This window comes from Oculina patagonica, chromosome 5, assembly GCF_052425735.1.
Source record: "Oculina patagonica isolate OP01 chromosome 5, crgOcupat, whole genome shotgun sequence".
Classification (NCBI taxonomy): Eukaryota; Metazoa; Cnidaria; class Anthozoa; order Scleractinia; family Oculinidae; genus Oculina; species Oculina patagonica.
Genome location: NC_135762.1, coordinates 2,293,577 through 2,318,845, shown reverse-complemented (window position 1 = coordinate 2,318,845; position 25,269 = coordinate 2,293,577). Strand labels below are relative to the sequence as shown.

Sequence of the window (25,269 nt, the reverse complement as noted above, 5' to 3'; positions counted from 1 at the left end):
GAACAAGTTTCAACGAATCTTTTAAAGAAAATAACGATTTGTCATGTTCCCATTTTGTCAAAAATAACATGACAGAAGAATGTAGAATTTTCATCAAGAGTGACTTGTTTGGCAAAGCGCAACCGGTGAGACAAAACAATTCGCTTAAAAAATAAGTTTGCGCATGCTGCAATTCACTTCCTCGGTAACATTAAAAGACCTTATAAAAAGCACTGAAAATATATTCCATTAATAACATAAATCTAGCGCTAGTTTGAGTGGTTTACTTTCCATTATTTAATTTCGAAACATCACGAGTAAAATAGAACCTCAGTAGCTTCGAGCATAATTATGCTAGCGGCCGGACTGGGGTGGCCAGCCTCAAACCAGTTTGAGGTGAATGTGAAAAGAATCTGGGTGCTATTAGAGATTAATATAAAACACGGTGGCGGAGTAGAGAAGCGACATGCCTGAAGGCAGTCGTTAGTACGTGGTTTAGTTGTACACCATGAAGTAGTGTCTACAAAATTCTACACTCTCATGTATCTGGTAACAAGTGCAGTTGTGTTTGACAGTTGTCTTTTTAATGAAATTGATGTGTAAGCCGTGGCACGGCTGCAACCAGACCTAACTCGTCTGAAAGCGTCGCGGAGACTTGCGCACAAAAACTGAATAGCGCATTGGATATTTGGAAGGTGAAATACATTTTGGAGTATCTTACCAATACACGCTTCAAAAAAAAAATAGGAGTAGTACAAAGAAAAACAAATTCAGTTTCAAATAAATGTTAGGCTGTAAAAAACCCAGCTGGTTTAATGATATAAATATTATACAAATAGTATTCGGTTGCCACAGCACATAATTATCAAGTTGTTTTTCCTGTATATTATGATTTTCCAGTTTATTTGATACATATTTTTAATACGGTTTTACAATGCAGTCATTAATGATTTTTTTCTCTTTTTGTATATCCACAATGAAACGTATTGTTTATAAATTTATAGTTTCCGTATTTCTTGTTATTAGAGTGTTTCACTTGAAAGTGTTTTTAAAAAATTCTTCAAAAAATTGGAACAATCCTAACAATTTGTTTACAAATTGATTACAAATTATTTGTATACTGGTCCACGCATGCGCTAGAAACGTTTCTTTTTTTGTTAACTACACTGTTGCTATGACAATAACAGTGTTGTCACGAAAGAATAAATATTTTATGTATATTTTTGGGGTTTTTGATAACTTTTACTTATAACCTATCATTCTAGCTTCATTCGATGTGCTATAAGCAACTTAAACTTGTTCGGGTAATGACTTGAAGCTTTAAAACAATGCCCTTATCTCTTCTTATTGCTTGATAACAGCAAGTTAATACTTATACTTCCTAATAGCTAGTGCCAGCTTTCTTATTCTGATTTGTGAGTAGCTGCTAAATGCGAAATTCGCGTCATAACTGATGGCATTTGCTTACTCGTCGCGTGACTCGACTCCGTTGCGTGACAAATCGAATTACGTTCTCAAGAGAAGACGTGACATGTTTAGCAGCCAAAATTTTTGCTGTGTTAACGTTTAGTCGCTCGGTAGCTTCAGAAGCGCGTTGCCTGCTCTTATATAAACAGCAGTGACTGGATATATTACACTTGATCTGCTGTACAGTTCATATAAACTGTTACACTGCGACACCTCCAGCTTGCGTCACGGTGACCTCTCTTGAATTCGTCTCCACAGCTGGAGAATTCTGGGTTTGCTGAGTCAGCAGTCTTCGCCTAAACAAGACGCCTACGATAACCAACGCGATCAAAAGCAACAAACAAACTCCCGCGATACCAATGACCAGCGGGTTCACCAAGTTTGTATCGCGGGCTCCGTTTGACTCTGCCTGCTCGATCTCTTTAGGTTCTTTTGATGACGCATTGCGGCGTGTTTCCGCTGGCTCGGATAACAGGCGTATCATTTTGATATTTGTTCCTTGGCCGTGGACTCCTATTTGATGCGTGTCTTCGGCATCGCGGCGGTATAATTTGTGGGAAAGCTTGAATAAGCGGCTATCTACTTCAGATAGGACATGAGAAGTGACTTCGTTTTGGTCTGCAGTGGAATCTTCAACAGAGCGAGCAGGCCTGGGGCGACTGTCGGAAGTGACAGAGTAAACAGCATGCATGAACCACTTCCGGCTCCTGGGAACCTGCCAATGAGAAAATAGGGTGCCATGTTCATCGTCATGTAAGAGACATGGAATGTTGCTGCACCTTAGCTAGAGAGGCACTTTGAGGATATGTCTCTCCCAATAACTCAACACCTGTACAAAATTACTGGCCTACAGGCTTAGAATTTCATTCCCTGGCTTGGATCTTAAATCCGATCTCCTAACTATTGCCCTCTTGTGTTTTTCCCATGTTTAAACTGCATCTATCGCTCTTTCGATTAGACGCAAGAACTTTGTGAAACTAAATTACATCAGTCCCCTTAGCCGGTTTATGGTCATATGCTACACCATATATCAAACGAAAAGACACGAGATAACCAGCAAACAAAGGCGCTAAATGCGTTATATACCTCAAACAGCGGCGCGCTGTTCATCACGAACCCATCGGACCCGGGATCCTCGGAGAAGTTAGTAGCTATGATTTCCTCTTCAGCAAACCTCGCCTCAAAAGGTACATTTGCAAGGTGTTTGTCTACTGTACCGGGCTCTTCTCTGTCCTGTTGAATAAAATAAAGATTTTTTTTAAAAACCGTAGCAACTCGTTCTGACATCTTTGCTGATAGATGGTGAAACCTGTCTGGAATGGTACTGGGAGGAACGTTTAACGCAATACAATGGTTCCAGATACCTAGTCTTCTTGGAAGTTGCTATCTGACCCGTCACAAAATGAGAGGAGCATTGCGTGACAACTAAAACAGCTAGCTGAACTGTAAATTGTAACGCAACAAGAATTGTAACATTGTCACTGCTTCAATTTGAAACTCTTTCTCATTTGCTTTTAAAGACAGTTTCGTGATAAGTTAAACTGCCTTTTCAACAGGCAACGGTTCGCAAATAAAATTTCCGCTAGAACACTTCTTAGTTAAACTTTTTCTCTCAGCCATTGCCCAATCTTCACATTAAACGATACAAAATTTATTTAAAAAAAACTGAAATGCAGTCTTACCAGTACTTTTAGCCGATGCTCTAAGTATAATGAACGCGCCATACATCCAAACTTGTTCTTTAGAGGATCGTAAGTAGGAACAAACTCCCCGACACCAGTACACAAGTAAACCTTCTCCGCCGCCAGAGCATACCCCAGACTACCCCTGCCGAGACCACTGCCCTCCAATAGAGTGATGCGACCATAGATCTTTGAATCTGTTCCAAAACAAGAGGTGAATACACAGATCAGAAACAGACCAAAACTGCTCAGTATAATTCAAACTTTCGTGCTAATTCAAACATTGTTATAGAAAATAGAACGAAAGGCTTGCTTGGTGACTTTCAATTTCAGACATTGTTTTCTACACCACTGGTAGCCATGCCAGGCTGACCGCCACAATATCACCTTTATTACAAACTCAACAAACTCATGTACATCATGCATCATAGGAAAAATTGCGCAATAGCAAAGCCAACAAAAGATAAAGCGCCAACTTGAAGTCTTTGGGCGGGTGGGTGGTAAAAGGTCAGTAATGGCGGGCGCAACAAAAGCAACTGCCCGCCAATGGTCACATAGCCCTATTCCAGTTCCCAGCGGTGTGTGAGAAAAACATCTTCCACTTATTTCGTTTCCCTCCGCCAGTGGAAAATAACACTTAGCTAGTGAAAAGACTAATTCATTGAACTAATTCACTGAATTACAAACAACGAGCAGGAGCCGTCGAGCCTATAATATTTGTTCAGTTGTGTTGGCATATGTGCTGAATTTTTGTTTCTGTTGTAAACGAGTAATGGCCATACCTCTCGAGAATGCTGCATCCACGTTGAAATCATCCATTTTATCCATGTCACTATTCAACCACAGATCCCGCTCGGCCATCAGTAAAAACTTAGCGGAGAGAGTAAATTGCGCTGGAACAGGATCGGGAACCTGCTGGAACCTGATTGGCAGAGTAAAAGTCGCCGGGTCACGTGGGTGGCACGTGGGTGGCTCTGAGTAACTCACTCCCTGGAAGAATACAGAAATAAGTTTATTCATTCAGTCCGATGCTTAAAATTTAAATTCTCCTGATTTTCTTTATTCCCATCACTTTTCTTCTTGAAAAGATAAGATTTTGTTAAAAAAAGAAGATAATGTTAACTTTTGGAAATGACATGTACCGTAATGATTCGATTTAGCGCCCGGTGCGCTTATTTACTTTTGGCACCTTAAGGGAGGGCGCTTATTCGAGACAGGGCGCTTATTTAATTTTTTGCGAAACTACCACATGTTCAAAACAAAACTTTAATATATTTTCAAATAACTAGCAATAACATAAACTGTAAAAGTAACAAATTGTTGAAAGTTCACTTACTTTTACAAGAATTGTTCATTTTAGCAGTAAATATGTACATGTACGGTACGGTGAATGTTCCTGGGTTTATCTTTTCGACGTCGACGACTTCAGTAGGGTCAGTTAGCCACAATAGGAGCGCTTTTAAGAATAGGGGCGCGTATAAGAATGGGGGCGCTTATAAAAGGGGGGGAAAGAAGGGGGGGAATAGAAAGAGGGGGGATAATAAAAAAAAAAAAATTAAAAGGGGGGGCGCTTATTCGGAAGGGGGCGCTTATGGCAGGAGGGCGCTTAATCGAATCATTACGATATGACATGTTAGACTACTTTTCAAACCCACCTCATCAGCCGTACAAGGGATCAGCTTGATAAAATAAACGCCCGTGTAATCCCGCAATGCATACTGGGATTGAAATCGCCAGCTCTGCTGGGGGTAGTCAAACGTTTGTTCACTTGACACCAGGCTCAACGCGAAACTTAGGTGTGGGCGGTCACGTGACATCACCACTGCCATAGCTTGTGTGCCTTGAAGAAACAAAAATGCATGGTGAGTTATCGACATTCACCGTGTAATGGAGCCTTGAACCGTAATAAAAACAAGTAAATGACAACTTATATATGGGAGGCGTGGTGGCTTAATGGTTAGTGCGCTGGACTCTAGATCGAGCGGTCCGGGTTCGAGCCCTAGCTGGGGAACTGCGCCATGTTTTTCGGCAAGACATTTTACTCTCGTAGCGCCTCTTTTCACCCAGGTGTATAAATGTCCCATCCAGGGGGGAGTAGAAATACTCCTAGTCGCTTCATGCTACGGAAACCGGGATAAGCTCCGGCCCGATGGGCCACTAGGCTCGTATGCAGACTTTACTTTAAATGACAACTTACTTGGATTTTTTATCAAGTAGGTTCCTTGAAACTTTGTCTTGGTCTTAAAATTGACCACTAGTCTTTTATCTTCTTCGCGCACGGAAATAGCCGTTGGCCAAAGATCTCCGTTGAATAAGCCTCCCTCAGGAGTCTGCACGCCATTATTTAACAGCACAGCAGTATCATAAGTAAGGTGCAGGCGCAGAAACATGGCGTGGTCATAGTGGATCCAGTCTCCTCTATTCCTCGGTACACGATACACGTAAGACACATACAGAGGCACCCGCACTGTAAGCTGGGATTGAGCGATATCACGTGATTGTGCATTTGACGTCACTGAAGCGCCGCAGTACTGTGTAAGTTCTGACAAGTCGTAGTAACTGTTAAAAGTCCATACACAAGACTCCAGGTCCAGATTCCTGTAGAAGCGCAATGTTTTGTTACTCCGTAGCCCCACGCTAAACTGGTAAGGCTCGCCTTCATTCATGCTCTTACGATCCTTGATGGAATTCGTAACAAAACCGAAGTTCGTGATCAGTTCATTTAAGTCCAAAAGATTGGAACATTTGTGTTGAGCTAGTCGCAGTACGCCTGGACGGAGAATTCGCTTGAAGTTTGTCAATCTTTTGGTTGATATAAGCGGTACAAGTCCGTCTGTATGAGGAAGGACCAACTTAATATGAACTTTGTTGGAATATTTACCACCCGTTGCCCCTGTAAAAGAAATACTCGCTACGATCTGTTGCGAACCCGAACGATGAGGATCACGTGACACACAAAGCCCCTCATAACTGCTCACGTTGACTTGAACGCTGGTCGATTCAAGGCCCAGCTCACCGCGGTCACTTACCGCACGCGCGACACATCGCACTCTAGAACCTGGCACTAAGTATACACTATCAAGAGTTACTAGGTCGGTTCTGGTGAAAAACGTGTCACTGGTTAAGTCTCTAAACTCGTCACCAATCTGCCAGCGGTACTGAGTCAAACTGTTGTCAATACGTTGTAAAGAGCAGATGGAACCAGTTTCTGCATAGCGAGGGTACTTTGGATCGCAAGCCTGCAGGGAGAAAAGAAGATGAATTAGTGATGCTAGTGGAATCAAATGAAATTATCATCACATCATGGAAGGAAAACCCTTTTTTTTACGAAAACCTATCGAACAATGAATGGCTTAGATCCTAAGATAATAAAGCTAAGATTTTTTGTCGTTCACTTACCGTTACACATATTAGCGGATAACCCATAATCGTCTCTGATCCTGCCCCGCCGACGTCATCATAGTCACGCAGTGAAACAACTTTAGGTGACAGCGGAAATGTCACTGCCGGATTTGTAGATGGTTGCTCAATGTAGACGATTACTTTTCTTATTCCCAGGCCACTCTCGCCAGTTATGTCCGTGCTCAGGTGGACTGTGAACGCACGACGGATTTTTCGGTGAGCGTCAAACAGTATTTTGATTGCTATCACATGACTTGATTTGTTTCGCGAGAACTCTAAAATCTGAAAATAGGAAAAATGAGCAATAGTTAAGTTGGGCACACACGAAAGGACAAGTCCCCGAGACCAGTCCACTACGATATGTCTCTTTAAGCCAGGTACACACTAGGGGACTAGTCGCAGGGAATAGTTGCAGGGATTTATCCCTTAGTGTGTACTGGTGAAGGGACAAGTCCCAGGGACTGGTCGCATGTACGGTACACACTAGGGGACCAAATCGTGGGATCGGAAGACAAAAGTCTAACCGCGCACGCCTGGTACACAGAAAACAAAATGGCGGACAAGTCCCTGCGACTAGTACCTTAGTGTGTGCCGACCTTTAAAAAAATGGGCGGTTCACACGACTAGTCGCAGGGACTTGTCCCCTCGTGTGTGCCGACCTTTGATACTGTGACACTTTGTTATGTCAGCCTGAAACCGCAATCCGAAGGCAATTTTTCTTAATTTTTTAATTCGGAATTTTTCTTCAGTAGACATTTTATACTCAATCAATGAAAGTAAGATGACGTTTAAAAAAATAAGTTACCTCGGTGATTGGTTGATAACCTTTCTCAGCCTTTGCTGATCCGTCAAGTGTGTACACTCTGACCTTTGACCGCGTGGTAGGGTCACCAGTCTTTTTTATTGTAATCAGCGCGTCAACATTAGCACCCGCCACAGCAGGCCCCACTACAAATACTCGCTCCTTTGTAAACTGGATGACAGGTTCTGTGTAAAGAGAGAGAAATGACATGAATATTAGTCCGTGAGGTTGCGAAATATACGATTATTCATTTAGGACAAAGCAAGGTCAGGCAAGAGGAGATATATTCTATTGAACAAGAAAACTCTTTAACTCCGATATTATTTGGAAAGATTTTGCACTCTCAAGCCCAAAACGCGTCTCTGAGTATTGTCTCTGAATATTGACTGAACCTGCGGTAATTTCACACTCAGATGTCGTGCCTCTTACTGCGCACGCGTAAGAGAACAAGGTACTTTCGTTTCCAGACTGTTGGTCGGGTAAGCCAAAGATTCTGAGTAGCATTGTTTCTTTGCCAGTTCTCTGTGAGTCTTGACCCAGGAAAAGGCTGCTACTGCTACTACCCGAAATATTATCCTTATAAACCTTTGCTTTTGTGCTGTAGTAATGAAATATGAGCCTTGCATTCCAAATTGTTTATGGGGTATGGAGCCCACAGTAAGCATCAAGGAGATTGCTAAGTACGATGTCTCGACAAAGTAAAGACAAATTCCAATGACAATGGTCTTGTTAGTACTTACTATCTTCTAAATCCACGATGGTTATCACAGTAGTGTTCCTCTCTCCTATCCGGCTTTCCTTGTCCACGTTTCCAAGGTTTAACCGGAACTTCTCCCTTCCCTCAAACATGACGTCATCAATGATTGCCACAGGACACGTCTTCCGGTTCTCTCCTGGGTTAAACAGAATCAGCGACAAGTCCGTATCAGGCCGCTCTTTGAAGTCTCGCTCCACCTGCGCAGTCATGTAACGTGTATAGCAACGAACTGATGATATAGATCTCAGGTCACCAGTGCGCATGAGTACAACATCAAGCGTGCCTGTTTCCTCATTGGTGGAATATGATATCTTCTCAAATTGTATTATGGGTACTAGGTGGGATAAAACATATAAAAGGGATCTTGTTAAAAAAGACCTTGAATTATTTGAAGATAAAGAGATATTTCATACAGCTTTCTTGCACCAGCATAAAGATATGTTGCATTTAATTTCTTTCGTACTTTTCTGTCGTTTCAAACAATCTAATAAAGTTTCTTTTGAATTTTGTATGTGACAGCGTCACCAAGCCCGTTTGGAGCTTCTTCTTTCAGAATAAAAAGATCGAGGCCAATCCATGATTATAACCTTTTTTGGCGTCCACGACTTTATACCTAGCACAATGAAAGAAACAAGGACCTTTTCGGTTAAAATAGATTAAGCCTTCGTAGCTAGTAATTATCCTCGCGCTGGGGAAAAATACGAGTAGGTAGATATCTATTGTCTGGGATTCGAGTTAGCCCAAGCTTGTCCTTTATTGGTCAGCGGCATTGCTAGGCAACGAGACGCAGTTTTCGAGCGCACTTTATTTTGTGATGAAAGAGAAGGAAACCCAGCTTCGATTAAACGGTCTCCAAGAGTTCCCCAAACTACGATACTTATTCTCTCAACTTTAGGTAACAACAAATGTCCAAAAAAACTCACGATCGGACACTGAGTCGTCGATAGCGATAACAGCCTTGCTTGCGTCTCCTAGCCGAGTGTTGATAGGAGTCCTAAGTACAAGCTCAAATTCCTCCGTCCCCTCTACCGTGGGGAGGCCTTGGTCGTCACGGATGGTTACCTGCACTGACTGACGCTCGGAAAATGGCGGAAAGTAAACCATTTGAATGAGGGGGATATAGTCTTCACTAGCTGCAAAATACAACGTATCAATCATAAGTGACAGAAGTTCCCGTACCGCTCACTCAATTTAATTTTACAGGAAATTTCATGACGTCACCAAATGACATTCCTAGGCCCAAGCCCTTACATGTATTCGCGCTCGCCCGCAAGAGAAGGAGGAAACTTAAGCTACATTTATTCAAATAGGATCCCACATTTAAAATCGCACTGAGATCAGCAGCAACACCAAAAGGGCAGCTAGTATAAGTTATTGACTGAGGGAGTTAATAATTTTCACACGTTATCAAATTTTAAATTCTTTTCCCTGAAAAAGCTTCCGGATTTATGATGAAGCGGGACATTTTGACGCTGGACGCGTGTTTTGTGTTCAAGCTTGTGCAAATAACAAGATGAATCTTAGTGAGTAGCTATATGAAATCTAAAAACTTGTCCTTGGTCACCACTAAACTCACTTTACCAGGGGTTATAATTTACGGATTGTGCACTAAGTTCCAACTTGTTTTTATCTCTGTTCGTTCTATCAGTTCATCTTACGTAATGGACAAAACTTGTTTGAAACGAAAACATTCCGAGCTTAAATTTTAAAATGCTGATTTTAACTAAAATTGCCGCCTTTAATCAGCATAAGCTGTTGACTTTAAGCCCCTTTTAAATCTAATGCGAAAAGGCTTAATTAGTGATTTGTTAACAAAGTAAGAAATGAAAAAACCAAACATTGTGGTGGCGAATTATGAAGTTCATTGATGACCAAGAATGCCAATTTCCCCATTTGAAAAACAACATTGTTTCTCCCTCTTTCGTTTTGTATTTGCTCATACTTGAATTGAATGCAATAATGTTATTGAATGTGTTATGGAATAAAACTTGATGGGTTTCCCTTGCGACATAAGTACAAACACAAGCACACGAATAAGAATAGCGAGGACAGCAGCAACATCAGCATACAGCTACTTTACTCAATGCTGTCGAGCTAAGAGCCTGTTTACAAGTTGACTCTGTCTTAAGGGTCGCACTCCATACCGAGCCACGCAGAGCGAGAGGGCTTGTAATATATTTCTTTATAAATGGCTGCGAACCGTTTATATCGAAAAGTTGGCTCGACATTAACACACAATAAATGTAATTTCTCACATAAACAGTGCGCAGCTATTTATAAAAATATGTATAAAAGGGTGAGGGTGACCCTCCAGCCAGGGAAACTCAGTGTTATTCTTATAATAGGCCTATGCTTACAAAGCCAGTAATTTTAAGTTGAAGAAATTCCATTTTCTACAACTGACATGTTACAAAACTTTAATAGAATCCGAACGACACGGCAAAAACTTATTGAAATGGATTTATATTCTCGACGTCGTCAGTTGTCCTCGTTTCGATCTAGTTGGATTTCCGTCATTTTTCGGGTTCTATTCCACAAAATCAAATTATTGTTTTCGGGTGTTCATAGATTTAACACTATTTAAGCTTTTTGAAATCATGATAAAAATGCACGACACTACATGCCCGTTTAATTTCTGCAGCTAGTAGTGAAATAAAGAAGGGGAAGACTCAAGGAAAATTTATTTTGCTATTAGATTTTTAAATCATGGGGTAAAAATATTATATGTCGCGATGTGAAAACGACTACAGCTAGAGTTGTTGTCGCCATTGTATTTTATTTTCTTGCCTTTCTAGGGAAGGGAAGGGGTATGATTGTTATCTTACCTCGCGCGGATATCGGATCAGTCTGCCTCGATCTCACGAACACAGATGATGGTTTCGAGAGGTCGGTCCCAGTTCTCTTGAGACTGACATCAAGCTTGCCAACACTCTCATCCACAGAGTAACGAGGGTGATCGAAAAATATCTTTGGCTCTAGGAAAACAATAATAAATCATTCTCAATGGCAAAGCTCCTGACAATAAAACCCTTATAGTACCTTACAAAATATACAATTCTCTCGCGAAAAAAAGGCATTTGAATAAGAAATTTCAGTTAAACAAACTGTAAAATGACTATAAATATATCTTATTAACCACGCGCGAGGGCCATATGGGCGAATATTGGCCCGCGGTCTTGACAGTACGGAACGAGCGCAGCGAGGTCCGTACAAAAAAGACCGAGGGCCAATATTCGCCCAGTACGGTCCCGAGCAGGCTTGGTTAATAAGAGATTTATTACACGACTGGAAACTTTGTGTAGTGTGAATTGCTACCTAGTAGATGTCGTGAAAAAACAATGTGCGGCAAAACTTTTACGCGCGCTAAAGAAGTTATATATATTTCTGTGTAAGCCGGGTCATTTCATTTTCAAAGCAATAAAAACTCGGAAAAGATTTTGCAAAAAACAAATCTTTCAAAAATCTTGCGCTAAATCGCCCGGGACAAAACCCGGTCCGATACTTGGAAAATATCGGCCCTTGCGGGACCGGAAATAAAGTAATCTGATTGGCTGATTTAGTTATTGGCCCTCGGACCGCCTTAGTCGTGTAATAGATATAGTTATTTGAATGAGGTGTCACTTCCCAGAATTGTTCCATGTAGTTTGCGGACAGAATTCTGTTTGTATTATAAATCTGATTTGAATATCACCTTTCCAGACAGACATGAGTCGGAGGCGTTTAACTTCTCAAGCCATTAGATAGTAATCGCCTTTATATTTTTTTAAAATTTAAGCCTGCGGTCACTGTGCATGTTTTTAGCCTGCAAAAGCAACCGCTTGTCACGGCGCGACGCCATGTCGAACTTGGCGCGAAATGATAGGAGTGACTTCACCGCTCCAACTCAATTCTTGTTGTTTCTGTGCTTTTCTAATATTAGTTTCTTTGCTTACATGTTCATGTGCTTGAATTTTCGTTATTTTGAGGCAAATAAGCGGCGTTTGGCCCTGAGGGAAGAATTTGTACGCCAGAATGTCAAACAATTACATGTAAAAGGTTTCGGCGTGGGTGGAAAGCAAAGAATAAGCTAAAGTCTTCTTCCTGTATCAGGACATTCATTCTGGCGCCATGGCGCCTGCCTGAAGAAAAGATGCTCGTGTGATAACATTTATTTTATATTTATTATGTTGTTATCGTGTGCCGTCTTACCATCTTTTGTATCCGGAGCTATGACAACAGTTGTCGTGTTTCTTTCGCTGTTTATTCTGCTGCCAAGATGCGAAATTACTGTTACGTAAAACTTCTCCTCGTTTTCGTACAGCGAATCATCAATAATAATGACTGGGCAATCTTTGGTTGTCTCTTCCTTGGGAAGCAAAGGAGAAAACTCAGTGTACAATACAAAAATGAGAGGCGTTAATTTGTGGGATTTCTTAAAATAACAAACATAAATGGGATGGCTTTATAATCTCGGGGCCACAGAGTCACCTACTCAAGCAAAAGTTTTCTATTGTCTTAATTATTAAGAGTTAACTATTTACGGGAGAGCTTTTTGTTGAAAAAGCTTTCTGTCTTTCAGAAGTTTCGCATTGCACCAGAAAAACTTGATCGCTGTGTCGCCGTTTTATTTAGGAAATTTGTATTCCATTTCTATTTCTTTGAAAGCAAAACAATTCTAGATTAAGAAAAAAATATATTTGTTTACCCGCAGTGAGTGATTTAACACGTGCTTCTAAGGTTATAAAGCATTCAAGCATTAGGACCAATTATTTTAAATTAAACATATAACAAGGTTAAAAATCCCAGCTGGCAGGAGGCAAAAGCCACACCAGATAGCTATTTGCAGCATTCCCTAGGAAGATAATTGAACTCGGGTCTACGATGATACAACTCCAGCAAGTGGTCAGATGAGAGGTTGAACCTGCATGCGACCTGCGGATTTCAAGTCCTTTGCCTTAACCACTCAGCTACGCTGCCTCTCGGCTCTAAACCAATTTATTGGGCTACAAAGTATTAAACAGATTCCGTATGTAAGTGCGGTCGACTGCTAACCTTTTCAAATGTGATCACACTGTCCTTGTTTCCAGGCCTCGAGATAAAATCGGAGTATGACAAAATAGATGTGGGCAAGGTCCCTGTGGCCCAACCTGAAACACAGTAACACCAAGTTTAACTGATAAAATACCTAAATAAAGGTCCTTTCGGACTTTAAATCATGCGTTTAATGGTATTACGCTACGATTAGTTCTGTCTAGAGACCACTGCAACGTATTTTAACTGTTTGGAGAAAATATGTTGTATTTTTGGACAATTAAGAGTACAAACAAGAACTAAACGTGGCCATGCCAATGCTTATTTTCCTGTCCTTGTCAGCAGTTACGGATTTTCAACTTCTAATTGGTTTATTCTATGATCTGTCTGAGTTATTAGTCGTTTGTTGGCTAAATTGGTTTAAGATAGACAACAGTTATTTGACAAGACATTTCAGACCCTTACAATGCACATCAATTAGGTGCTGACACAAAAAGGGACATGCTGCAGCAGCAAGTATACATGTCGCCGATACATTTACTTGTGTGTGTACGTGTTGTGATTTTGTTCCTGCATGATGTCTCCTCAGTGTGAACAACATATGATTTTGTCGCTGTGACATGTAGCAGCGACAGCACCTTTAAGGAGCTGTGGCATTTACTGGAGATACCTTTTGTGTCAAAGAGGCAATAACACATCAAAAAGGGAGAGTTCGCGAACAAAGAGCTTAAAAACATTAAGGTTTAACTTTTCAAAATGCGCCATTCAAATTTCAAGTGTATAGATTGCATTGCATTCCACTCTCTGTCCACAAAACAAATCAAAGAACAACTTTGAAGTTGGAATGTGAGCTACAAACAGTCCTCTATTTGGGTTGTCAAGTTAGCCAATTAAAAGCCTTACTAAACTGAACCTCAAAATCTTCTTGATCTGGCGCTCTGAATAAATGATTTCCAGAACTGTTCAATTTCGGTCATACCTTCCTCTCCGGCGTACGACGTTGTCACACAGGCAACATATAAGCGCTGACTGGTATCTCCTGTTCGTCTCAAAGGAATTTTTACTTCTCCGATGTTTTCTTCTACAACGATGTGACTGCGGACAGTCTCCACAGTTGGAACTGAAAAATAGCAGAAATAAAAACTTGACTTATGACATCTGTTATAGCAGAATGAGCGTGAGGAAAACAGCTGAAAATAATTTAAAAAATTAAATTAAACCTGGGCTTTTGTGAACATATTTGAAGCCAGTGTTAGATGAGACGACAAAAAAGTGCATCTTATTATTTCAGATAATGTTTTAGATCCTTGCGTGCTGCAAGCCATGCATGCACGTTTTTTCATAAATTAACTGGCCTATACAAATACCTCTATATAAATGCAAAGTCTTGTGGTCCTTACGTTTCTGTATAATAATTAATAGTAAAATAAATTATTATAATTTATTCATACCATCCTCAGGATCTGTTATAGTCACGTGAGCTGTCCTAGGTTGCCTGATGACGCACATCTGAGGACTCGTCAGTTCCACTTCTAAAGTTTCATTCGCTTCGTATTTCCCATCATCCTGCACGTGCAGCTTCCACTCTGCCCTGCTCTGCCCAGGACTAAACTGCACATGCGCGGGACCAACAACCGAGAAGTCCTGGCCTTGAGTAGCTGTTAGGCCCTTAATGGTCATGCGCACGAACGACGGGTCCCCAAGAAAGCCCCTTCTAACAACAACAAAGCTTAAAACTCCATCTGTTTCGTTCACTTGGTATTTTTGGCGCTCAAAAGACACCCACGCCCAAGTTAAGGAAAATCGCTGAAAGCGAAGCGTGTTGCCGGCGGGGTCGGAAACATCAAAATCAAACGCGTCATTAGTTGCGTTACACCCGTTGTGAAGGATATACGAGATGTTTGCTGCGTCAATGTCAGACTGAGTAAAGTTAGTTATGCTTCTGTTACTGTTATAGCGCCCTTCTGTTACAAGCTTTCCGTTAACTGGCGGATAAGTTACAGTGTAAAGCAGTTCAGAGTTATTGCTATCCAGATCTTCCACTCTTAACGCAGAGCTTCTTATTACAAGCCCGATTCTGTTTCCCGGTAAAGTTTCCAGATTTGTGGCTCCTCGGTTAAGAACCAATTGCGGAATTCTGTTGTCCACAGGGACTACGACCACGTGGATCTCACGAGGGTCCCGAACAAGTGTCTCAGTGTCTGGAAACACATAAAATTCGTTGTGTGTTCCATCGGTAACTGTGACTTGAAAGCTGTCCTTTTCCACGTCTGTCCCATCGTGAGCGTAAGAGATTCGATTAAGGTTTATATCCTCTTGCGTGAAAACGCGCGAGGGCATCCCGCGGTTTAGTAACCAACCATGCAAAGGAACACGCGTGACCGTGTACACAAGACTCTCGGGCTGCGTGTCTTGATCTTCCGCGCGAAGCTCAAAAGGTGTAATCAAAATATTCTCTCCTTCGTTTACCACAAGTTTGCTGTGGATTAACACTGGCTTTTTGTTGTCAATGTTGATGAGTGTCACTAGAAATGCTCTGACCACGCCGTTCGTTCCATCTGACACCTCAAAATCAAAACTATCAGCCGTAGCTTCGTCACTGCTCGTGTGGATGTAGACAATTTTATTTCCCGCCAAATCAAGTTGCGTGAACGAATCAAGTCGAACTCCCGGAAAGTCTAAGTGCTCTAGGCGTCCCTTTTGCGGGTGCTTGATTAAGAAATACCGCAGCTTCTCATTAGCACTTCCAGCATCGCTGGCGCTCAAAAAGTTTGTTGAGATAATCATTCGGGAGTTCTGGGCTAAGCGTACACCTTTGTTTATCACGGTAGGATGAATTCTGTCCCCTGCGCTAATTTCCACATAAAAGTCTTGATTTACTCGGGTGTTTTTTCCATCAGATAAGTCGAATTTGATCATGTCTCTCTCGCTGGGGATGTTTGAATCTTGAGAGTAAACTATCCGTCTTTCATCAATGTCTCTTTGTGTAAATATTTGCCACTGAGCTAAGATTTCAACAGAACCATTCAGGTTTATTCGCCTGAGAAACCCTGCCCGTGGAGGACTGCGCACGACAAATGTGATGTTCTCATCCGGGGAATCTACATCCTGGGCTTTAAGATTGTTTGGTGTGATTGCTTTGCTTTCGCCAACAGACGCAATGCGCATGCCTGCATTCACAGAAAGCATAGGCTCTTCATCGTCAACGGGTGTTATAATCACCGGAATAGAACGAGTTGTGTTATATTTACCATCCGAGACGCTCAGAGCAAAAGAATCTTGAGTGCTTTCACTTCCGTCATGCTGATACACGATCGACGTCGACTTCTTGATTTGCGTCAGAGAGAACCTGGGAACTGGTGTCATGGCGCCTTTCCGCCTGTCCGTGATCATTCCGTGACGTGGTGGCGTGACAACGAAGAACATTAACTCGTCCAGAGGTTCGTCAGCGTCGACTGCATTCAGAACAGTCACGTCTATAATCTTCTCATCGCCCTCGTCCACGTAGAAGTCGCGCGTAAAAATCTGAGGCTTCTCGTCATTTTGCGGGATAATATCGACATTAAGCAAGTATCGAGGTGACGTATTATTGCCGTCTGAGCACGAGAAAGCCACCCAGTCCATGGTTGGCTCGCTACCCTCGTACATGTCTTGCACGTAGCTGATGCGTCCAGCTCGGATATCGTCAATAGTGAAAAACGTAACGCGTTTTCCTGCGTTACTGATCTCTGATCCTGGAGATGGCGTGACATTTTCCAGGTAGCCCACTGTGGGTTGGACGTCGATGGTGCATGTGACGTCACTGTCACGCGTGTCGGGGTCAGTGATTGTTAACTGGCGTGACGTGAGTTTGGTTTTACCGCCCTCCAGCACAACAAGCTGTTGGATTCTACTGACCATGGGAGGCTGGCTGTCCACAGGTAGGATCATTGTAACTACGTCGACTGCTACAAAAATAAAAACAGAAAAGAACAACAAACGCACATATTAGCAAGGTAGCGTGGCCTAGTGGTTAGGGCGTGCGGCGCCCCAAATTCAAACCTTCCTCCCTGCCACTGGATAGATTTGTGTTCGGTGATCCCGAATTGGGCTTCTACACGCTTTTAGCCGCCAGTCGGATGGAATCCTTAAAAACGCTACGTTTGTTTTTATTTGTTTCGTATGCACGGACCCACAAACACGACAGGTAGCGGCAATTAATCAGGCTCAGTTTATGTGCTAAAACAGTACGAATATTTTGCTACGTTTTCGGCGCGACCGTTAAGGGAGACTTCTGAAAATGAATTAGTGTGGATGTGGTCTTAGCCTTTTTTTAAACCCCTTTAAGTCCCAAGAGTTTCTTACATCGAATTTCTGCTCACAATTTCACTACTTCAAGAGAAAAGGGTGTGAGAATAAATAAAATGATCACCAAAGGGAAATTGCTTTGATCTTTTAACAAACTCTCCCAACTATACCCTGAAGGTTGTGACACACTAATCGACAAGTCGCTGCAACATGTCGCGTGGACAAGTTGTTGCAAGATGTTGCCTCGTGTGACATGGTGCATTTTTGCGACAGTCTTTGTCGCTGGATCGGTCGCGACTGATTGCAGCGACAAAATGAGCGAAAGCAGCGACAAAATATAATTTAACCAATGAGAGAGCGTCATATATTTTCGCCATATTGAATTGGAAAACTAGTTCGCATTCCTACTCTTCAAAATTCGCTGCGTGTGCACCGAACAAGCGCCTTGTCGCAGCGACTTGTTTTGAAGCATTACACACGGAGCGACTTGTCGCCTAGTGTGTCCCGACCTTAATAAAATGTATGGAGATCAGTTATTTGGCGAATTCTCATGTGGATACTGGGGCTTAAAGGGTTACAAACGAATGTACAAAACAGTGATACCTTCAGATACCTTCATATCTTCTTCCTTCTCGAATCCAGGTCTCCGTGTCATTCAAAAGCGTCAAATTAAAATGATCCACATCTCCCTCCAGTCCAGTCTCCCTACCAATGTGTTCGTAAAATATTAACCCCGCTTCCAAGTCCTGGACACTAAACTCGTAGCTCATCTTGCCATCGCGTAAAATCCTCCCCACCCGGGGTGGGCTGGCGATGCGAAGTATAATCTCTGTGTCACGTGGGCTTTGAGAATTCGTGTGAATTTTGATGGCTTCCCTTGAGTGTTCCTTCACTGTAACTGTCATGTTATACACGTGACATGTCACATTCTTGTGCTCTGGAGTGATTACTAGATCGAAAAGAGATAGAAATAAAAATAAATCACTTTATTGAAGTGTCGATGTATTAAGCACTGTTTTGCTAAATACATAAACAAATATTGCAAATCGAGCATAAACTTGTTAAAAAACCCCAACTGGCAGGAGGCTATACAGTTGGCTATTTACAAAGCGTAGAGGAGTTGAATTCGGGAAGACCGAAGACAAATCCATCTAGTGTTGAACCCGGGGCCTCCGGATTACAAGTCCAGCGCCCTCACCACTAGAACTACCACTAGGCCACGCCGCCTCCTGTAAACATTAGCAGAAGTTCATAAATCTAGAATGACGAACTTCTGTCATTAAGCCTGGTTCACATGCAGTGTGCGACGCAAATGCAAACGTAATTGCAAGCAACGTTCACGGGAAGAACACAAACTTTAACGCAAGGAACATAAGATACGCAGACGCAGTTATAGTCTTTTTCCAAGATGGCGGACAAGTCACGCTTCGCTTGCTTCCGCTTGCACTTACATTTGCGTCAACAAATTAACACGTAAAGCAAGTGTAAATGCAAGAGCAAGACAGGTACAAGAAAATGGACAATTTTTTATTCCCTGTGCTTGCGTTTGTGCTGTGCTTGTTCATACGTATTTTTCCTTGTATTTCGTTTGCGCCGTGCTAGTTCAAACGTGTTTTTCCTTGCATTTATGCCGTTTGCATTGTGCTTCTGAGTTCAAACTTATTTTCCTTGCATTTCGTTTGCGCTGTGCTAGTTGAAACGTGTTTTTCCTTGCATTTGTGTTTGCGTTTGCACCGGGCAACATTTTACGGGTTAGGGCTCGGGTTAGGGTTCGACAATCAGTCTTCTTTATTTTAAAGCCTTCGGGTAACGCGTGGGTTGAAGAAACAGCTTATGTAGACTGCGTATAAACAAACGCTGGCAGAAATAAAGAAGGTGCTAGGCACAAATACATGTTTTACACCAAAGAAACTTTGCGCGCGCCAAATTTTATTAGCACCGAGGACGTAAGGGAAGAGAAAGCAACTCTCGTCATCTCCTTCGTTATTTTCATTTTTTCAAATTTTAATTTCAGTCACTCATCACGCTCTACTGAGACAGGATCATCTTGCCACAGCTAAATATTTCAAAGTGGCGTTTAGTAATCGTTTATTTTTAAACAGAAAATGTCCTCAACCGCCAATTCCACCTTTCAACCCAAACAAGGTCAATAAAACACACATAAGTATTGACTGACTTGTTAAATCGGCCATGCACACTGCACGGACCTTCAAAGATGACAAAAAACTTCACGTCCGGCTTGATGAACAAAACTAATTACAGTATTTTATTTTGAGCTAATTTGTCTGTTGTAAAACGAAATCGCAGCGAATATTGTGCGGCATAACAAGTATTTTGTCGAAGTCAATTGAATCCGTTTACTAGGGCACAACGCCATAAGCAGATTATAGGAGATTTTTTTGCCCATAAAAATAAGGTAGAACCTTCTAATCTGTAATCAATTGTGCTTTCATCACTGAAGGATTGAAACCATTCCAATTTCCAGGGCTACTCTATTGTCTGATAAAGATGGTCCTAGCTATCGCCAACGAGGGTGTTAATGATAAGTACAGCTTAATCCAATTTACGAAAGAAAAAGTGTCTCCATTTTAGCGAAACTTTTTTTCAGTCTGTAACAAGATTTAAACAAAATGTCACGAAAACGATACGATTCTGACCAATGCTAAGAAATGGATTCCAACAAAAGATTGAAATATATAGCAATGCTTGCCTTTGATGGGTTTTCTTCGCGACAAAACAAAAATAATCGAATTTAACTGTTTATTTTTCAAACCATAGTTAACGTTTTGCACGTGTCTAGTTTAATCCGTTTAGTGTGGATTAAAAGGTGTTACGAAAAGTAAAGCTCCATAGAAAAATCTTCAATGAGTTTCGGCATGAATTAAATAAACCTTGCTTGCTGTTGGAAAAGCTAACGTCCTGCAAAAACAACGTATGATTGATCAGTAGTGTCCAATAATCTTCTAATTCATGTCATTTATTTCTCAAGATCTTGCCGTTGAAAAACCTGTGTTTATTTATAACCGATGGAAAAAATAAAACAGGAAAAGTTCACGCAAGTTCCTCAAATAGAAATACGGTGTTAATTAACATCAAAGCATATTTCCTGCTTGTTTTAATCGCCTTGCATTGGAATGTTGATCAAGTTATAGCAAGTGTCAGTGTACGCCCTTGCCATTTTTCGCCGCAATTTTCGAGAAAATCTCATATCTGAGCTCATGTTTTGCTTAATACTTGCTGAGTCAGTGATCATGAATTGCATATAGGTTTGACTCCACTCGTTAGTTTTCTGCTCTTTGGAATGTATTGATGAAAAATTTTCTATCATACTTTTTCGTTTTCGTTTTCGCACTCGGCAAATCCGGTACTTGCTTTGCTACCCTCGGGCTGTCGGTCTTGGCTTATCGTAACATCGCGTCTTAAGAGATTCCTCTTTCGTATCTCTTTGAACCTTCTGTTGTACAATAATGATCAATAATAATCCACAAATGGGACCGCGGGCTAACCGCACACGACGGCGCACCAAAACGGAAGAGGTGTTTAGACTAGGACTTTGCGAAAGTTGTCGGATTTCTTCGCTTTAATCCACAGCCCTGTGATTGTTTTCATTTAGTATTTTGGTTGGAAATAAACTTCTATTGTTCTGGGTTGCATCATGAAATTTAGACTTCGTTAAGAATAACCAAAAATAACACCAAGTCTGCCGAAAAGTCCACAAGTTTACCAAATTAAAGTGAAACAGGGACGGAATTGTAAAATCTTGTTACTGTGAGTTCCACGCACAAACAAGCCAGCTTCCGTAAAAGAAACTGATGCTCTGTGACCTAAATATACACTCAGTCGTTAGCTTATTAGAGGCTCTCTCTGTGTTCTGTTGTAGTTCATACTCATTTCCATAAGCTTTTTTTTTTCTTTCCTTCTTCCGTACAAACTGCTCATATTTGGTATTGAATCACTTCTCTCGAAACAATTTTTTGCAATATAGTATGATAAGGACGTTTTCGTGGAAACTGTAATATCCTACGGGTATCAGTTCCCTGGTTCCCCCAACCCCTTAATCCGTGTATGTTCCCCCTGTTTCCCCATCCCTCGACGTACGCTGATGCTTCAAACCGCAAAGTGTGTAGTTCACTTTCCTATGTGTTCAATCTCCTGAAAGATTGCCTGTATAATGTATCCGGCAGTCAATTCCAAGCGAGACCATCCCCCAGGGCATTTGACCGCTACTGAGGCCCAGACAGCGAATTTGATTGAACAGAAGCCCGGACAGTCGGGTATTTGACCGTCGACAAAATGTGTCATAAACTATAAAACGCTATCGAGCTCAAGCTCGTGAAGTTAGTATTTGGTTACGATAACGTAAAGAAGTTTCAAGTCAAATGCCCGGGGGTTTGCCTGGGGGCCCATGATCTCACTTGGAATTGACTGATACATAAATTGTGAAAAACTGTAGACAACCTCTTAAGCACAGACTTAATAAAATGTTAAATAAACTACGTTAACTTAATAAACTGTAAACAATCACATTAGCACGGACTAAACATGTACCAATGGACTAAAACATTTTTTTACATAGAAAAATCTTTATGGCCGGAAACCTAAGTTTGCCAGCGCGTGGGTTTAGATTACGCGTAAACTACTTACACCCGTGCCCCATTTCTTTGTTATAAGTGTATACAATGCTGAAGGACGCATATTTTTTATTTTTAAGCCGGAAACTCGGCGGTTTTGCTAGAATTTTTTCATATTAAGAAATAATAATATGTTGTAATTTCGCATAGGATGTAACCCAATGAAAAAACAGACCAAATACATCGAACAGTTTTAGACTCTCAGTGGCGTTTAACCGGCTTAAAACTAGAAAAAAACAAATATTTATTTCTCCTTACTGGTAAATTCTTATTGGTGCGTTGCAGACATTACTTTTCATGTTAGTTCTGAGAATTTTCTTTCTTTGTTCCGAATCTTGTTCGTTCTCTGCGCTTCAGACATGGAACTGAAAAAATTCAGTCAAAGCACTAAAAAGGAAAATATCATTTGTCTTTCCGTTCACGCGGTTTTATTCTTTATATAGACTCTTTATAGCATAAAATAAAAAACACACCTATCTCCAAGAGGAAGCTGGTCGTTTGGATTCCATCGTCAACGATCAGTCCCAGTTCATCGCTCGCCTCGCCTTTGGTCACGTGTCGATACCGCATCCGGGAAGTTGTTACATCCTGGACACTGAAAGTATCAAGGTGCTGCATTTCCAGTTCGTCCTTGAGGAGAATGCCGTATCTGGGTACAGCGGTCACAGTGAAGGTTATTTCATCGTCCAGTGTATCTTCATCGAAAACCTTCAATTGTTCGCTTCCAAGAATCGCTTGGCTAAGTTCTGGTACTTCTAACGGTTGCACCACTGCACGAGGGGCTTGGTTATTGACTGGCTTCAGAACAATACGAAAGGCCTGATTTTTAATCGTATTGCCCGACAGGTCAGATACGGAAAACTCGAACTGGGCGTATCTAGTGCTAGTACCGAGTTCCAAGTCAGGAGATTTGAAGCTAATTTTCTTGTGTCGTACCTGTAGCTGGGTGAATCTTGGCACTTTTATCTTCATATCTGACAGAATGATTTCTCCTGCAAGCTCAGTTACGTTCGGATTCACGTCTATGAAGTGTGGTTCTTTCGAAATAAAAAACGTTAGCTCGTCATCTACAGAGTCTTTATCTGTGTAGTGAAGAACATCCTCGCTAAGCTCCACCAGTCCGTACTCGTCAGCGGTTATTTCCAGGGGACATCCGGGAAACAGAGATGGCGGCAGATCATCGACTCTGCGAATTGTAACTTGAAAAGTTTTTATTGGAGAAACGTTAGGGTTGTCTGCTTGATCAAACATGACAAAAGCTATTTCATCGCTGAAAACTTCTCCGCCGAGATGTCTATAGTAGAGCCTTCTGTTATTAATATCGCACTGAGAGAACTGTGTAACGTTCTGTTCATAAACACCATCTTCTTGTAAAACCCAGTTTTCGCCTCGTTCGGGCGGATCTCCCATTCGCAGACACAAAACGCCGACACTGTTTTCTTGAAATAGTGAAGAACCTGGATTTTCTTGGAAGTTAGGAAAGCTGATGACTTTGAACTGTATTTTACTGTCCTCTGAGTCAATATCAGTGGCGCTTAGCATGTACTGGTCGACAAGCGCAACCTCCCCCTCGTCCAATATTAGACCAGTGTTGTACACCAATGTTGGAGCCGTATCGTCCACAGGACCAATGGTGATTGGAAACAAAAACTTCACTTCGTGTTCGCCATCGGTCAGACGGAAGATGATATTATCACTGTAAGTATCAGAGTTGTCATGGTGATACGTGATGACAGGTATTTCCAGATCAGTCGCCATGAAGGTATCAATCTTGTGTCCCATAATCCTAAGCTCGCCGTGCCGCAGACCGCCGATCACTTGAAGCCGGACATCATTGAAATTATCTTTATCAGCGATGGCCAGATTGGATTTTTCAGTGATAGCGCGAGATTGACCTTCAAACAAGCTCAGGCCGGCGTTTTTTGTGACCATAGGAGCGTCAATATTAGTCGGTTTTACCATAATAAGCAGTAAAATTTGTTCAGATTTCGCGCCCTCTGTGTCCACGGCTTCCAAAAGGGCTTGAAACATGCGCAGTTCGCTGGTCTGTGTGGCAGGCGGTCTGTACGCGATTTTAAACTGTTCGATATCTCTCTGATAGAAAGCTGTCAGCGGATGATAAGGGTCATCCGTGTTTACTAAGGAGCCCTCTCCTGATTGTAACGCTTGAGTGATATTAAAAATTATCTCGCCAGCATCGGTTTCCGTGTCAGAGGCGGCTAGGATATCAGAAGTTATCGGCGCGAACGTGTATTGGTTGACTTCAACGGTATGAGAAGCTTGAAAAGAAGCTACAGGTCGCTGGTTTGATCGAGCTTCTAAAATACGCACGATGATTTGAAAGTATTCCCTCTCGATTCGATGAGTGCTTTTATCGATAAGCTCTACGACCAGGGGAATAAAATCGCGATTAGAAGATGAAAGCTTTTTATGTTGATAGCGAATATTGGCCCGTAAGAACTCGCCACATTCGTACTGCGTCGAGCTGCTTTTGTCTTCTGTCACGTTAACAAGCTGTCCGTATCGCGGAATTATTCCACTGTTGAAGTTTAGAAGTGTCACGGTGCATATTTTGTTTGCGTCGTGTTTGAAGGCAAGCACGTCGTTGTTTATACTTGTGGATATGCCCCCGAGTTCAACCACGGTGATGGGTAGATTTTTGTTGACGATTTCCATGTCCGAGAACGCAACTGTCACACGAAGATTGAGTGGTATTAAACGACTCTGTGTGTCTGTGTCCGCGCGGATTTGTAGCTTAACGAAGTCTTGCATGAAAAACATGGACCCCAAGTGAGAATATTGGACTTCGCCGAGAGAAAAATCACACGGGAATGTGTCCGGGACCAAGAAGCCCACTCTCTGCGATAAGGGATCACTCCGTAACACAGAGACCTTACAAACGGCTCCTTCGGGAAAGTTGATTTTAAGATCGCGCACGGGATCTAGGAACACAGACCGGCCCAATTCCACGGTGATCGGCGATAGCTTTGCCACACGAAGAAATCCATGACAAGAAAACATAAGCTGGAGGAGGCAGGCAACACGCAACAGGCTTAATACTCCGTTCATTGTTTCCAATCCTTTGAGATGCTGAGATTCTCTCTAGTGGACGTGGTACAAATATGACCCGCTTGGCAGCCGCGAAAGCTGTGCTCCTCTCTTTAGCTTGGAACCACTCTGGTCAAATGCTTTCTACACGAGGTTAATGATGTTACCGGAAACCGACTCCGAACAAAAGTTTATTATATCTGC

The 25,269-nt window shown here is 41.8% G+C and overlaps 2 protein-coding genes across 2 annotated transcripts in view; one reads left to right on the top strand and one right to left on the bottom strand.

Annotated features, from left to right (window-relative positions):
- The window catches only part of LOC144654761 (cytosolic Fe-S cluster assembly factor Nubp2 homolog), a 98,995-nt gene that overhangs the window by 27,899 nt on the left and 45,827 nt on the right, over positions 1-25,269 (top strand). The gene's annotated exons all lie outside the window — the stretch shown is intronic.
- LOC144654676 (FRAS1-related extracellular matrix protein 2-like) lies at positions 749-25,269 on the bottom strand. Its single transcript, XM_078514877.1, has 17 exons — positions 22,491-25,269; positions 18,000-18,335; positions 14,551-17,046; positions 14,079-14,219; positions 13,121-13,215; positions 12,278-12,434; positions 10,915-11,064; positions 9,013-9,222; positions 8,073-8,423; positions 7,336-7,517; positions 6,528-6,812; positions 5,326-6,367; positions 4,784-4,968; positions 3,911-4,118; positions 3,129-3,325; positions 2,533-2,679; positions 749-2,161 (listed from the first exon to the last, which is right to left on the bottom strand). The coding sequence occupies exons 1-17, from the start codon at positions 25,084-25,086 to the stop codon at positions 1,646-1,648; spliced, it is 9,294 nt and encodes a 3,097-aa protein (XP_078371003.1). The 5' UTR covers positions 25,087-25,269; the 3' UTR covers positions 749-1,645.

Excerpts from the sequence above, each read along its gene's own strand:
- LOC144654676 (XM_078514877.1), bottom strand. The coding sequence starts at position 25,086 with ATGAACGGAGTATTAAGCCTGTTGCGTGTTGCCTGCCTCCTCCAGCTT. Across the intron at positions 8,424-9,012 it reads CGACGACTCAGTGTCCGATC|TACCCATAATACAATTTGAG; the intron begins GTGAGTTTTTTT and ends TATCCCACCTAG. Across the intron at positions 3,326-3,910 it reads GGATGCAGCATTCTCGAGAG|ATTCAAAGATCTATGGTCGC; the intron begins GTATGGCCATTA and ends GTTTTGGAACAG.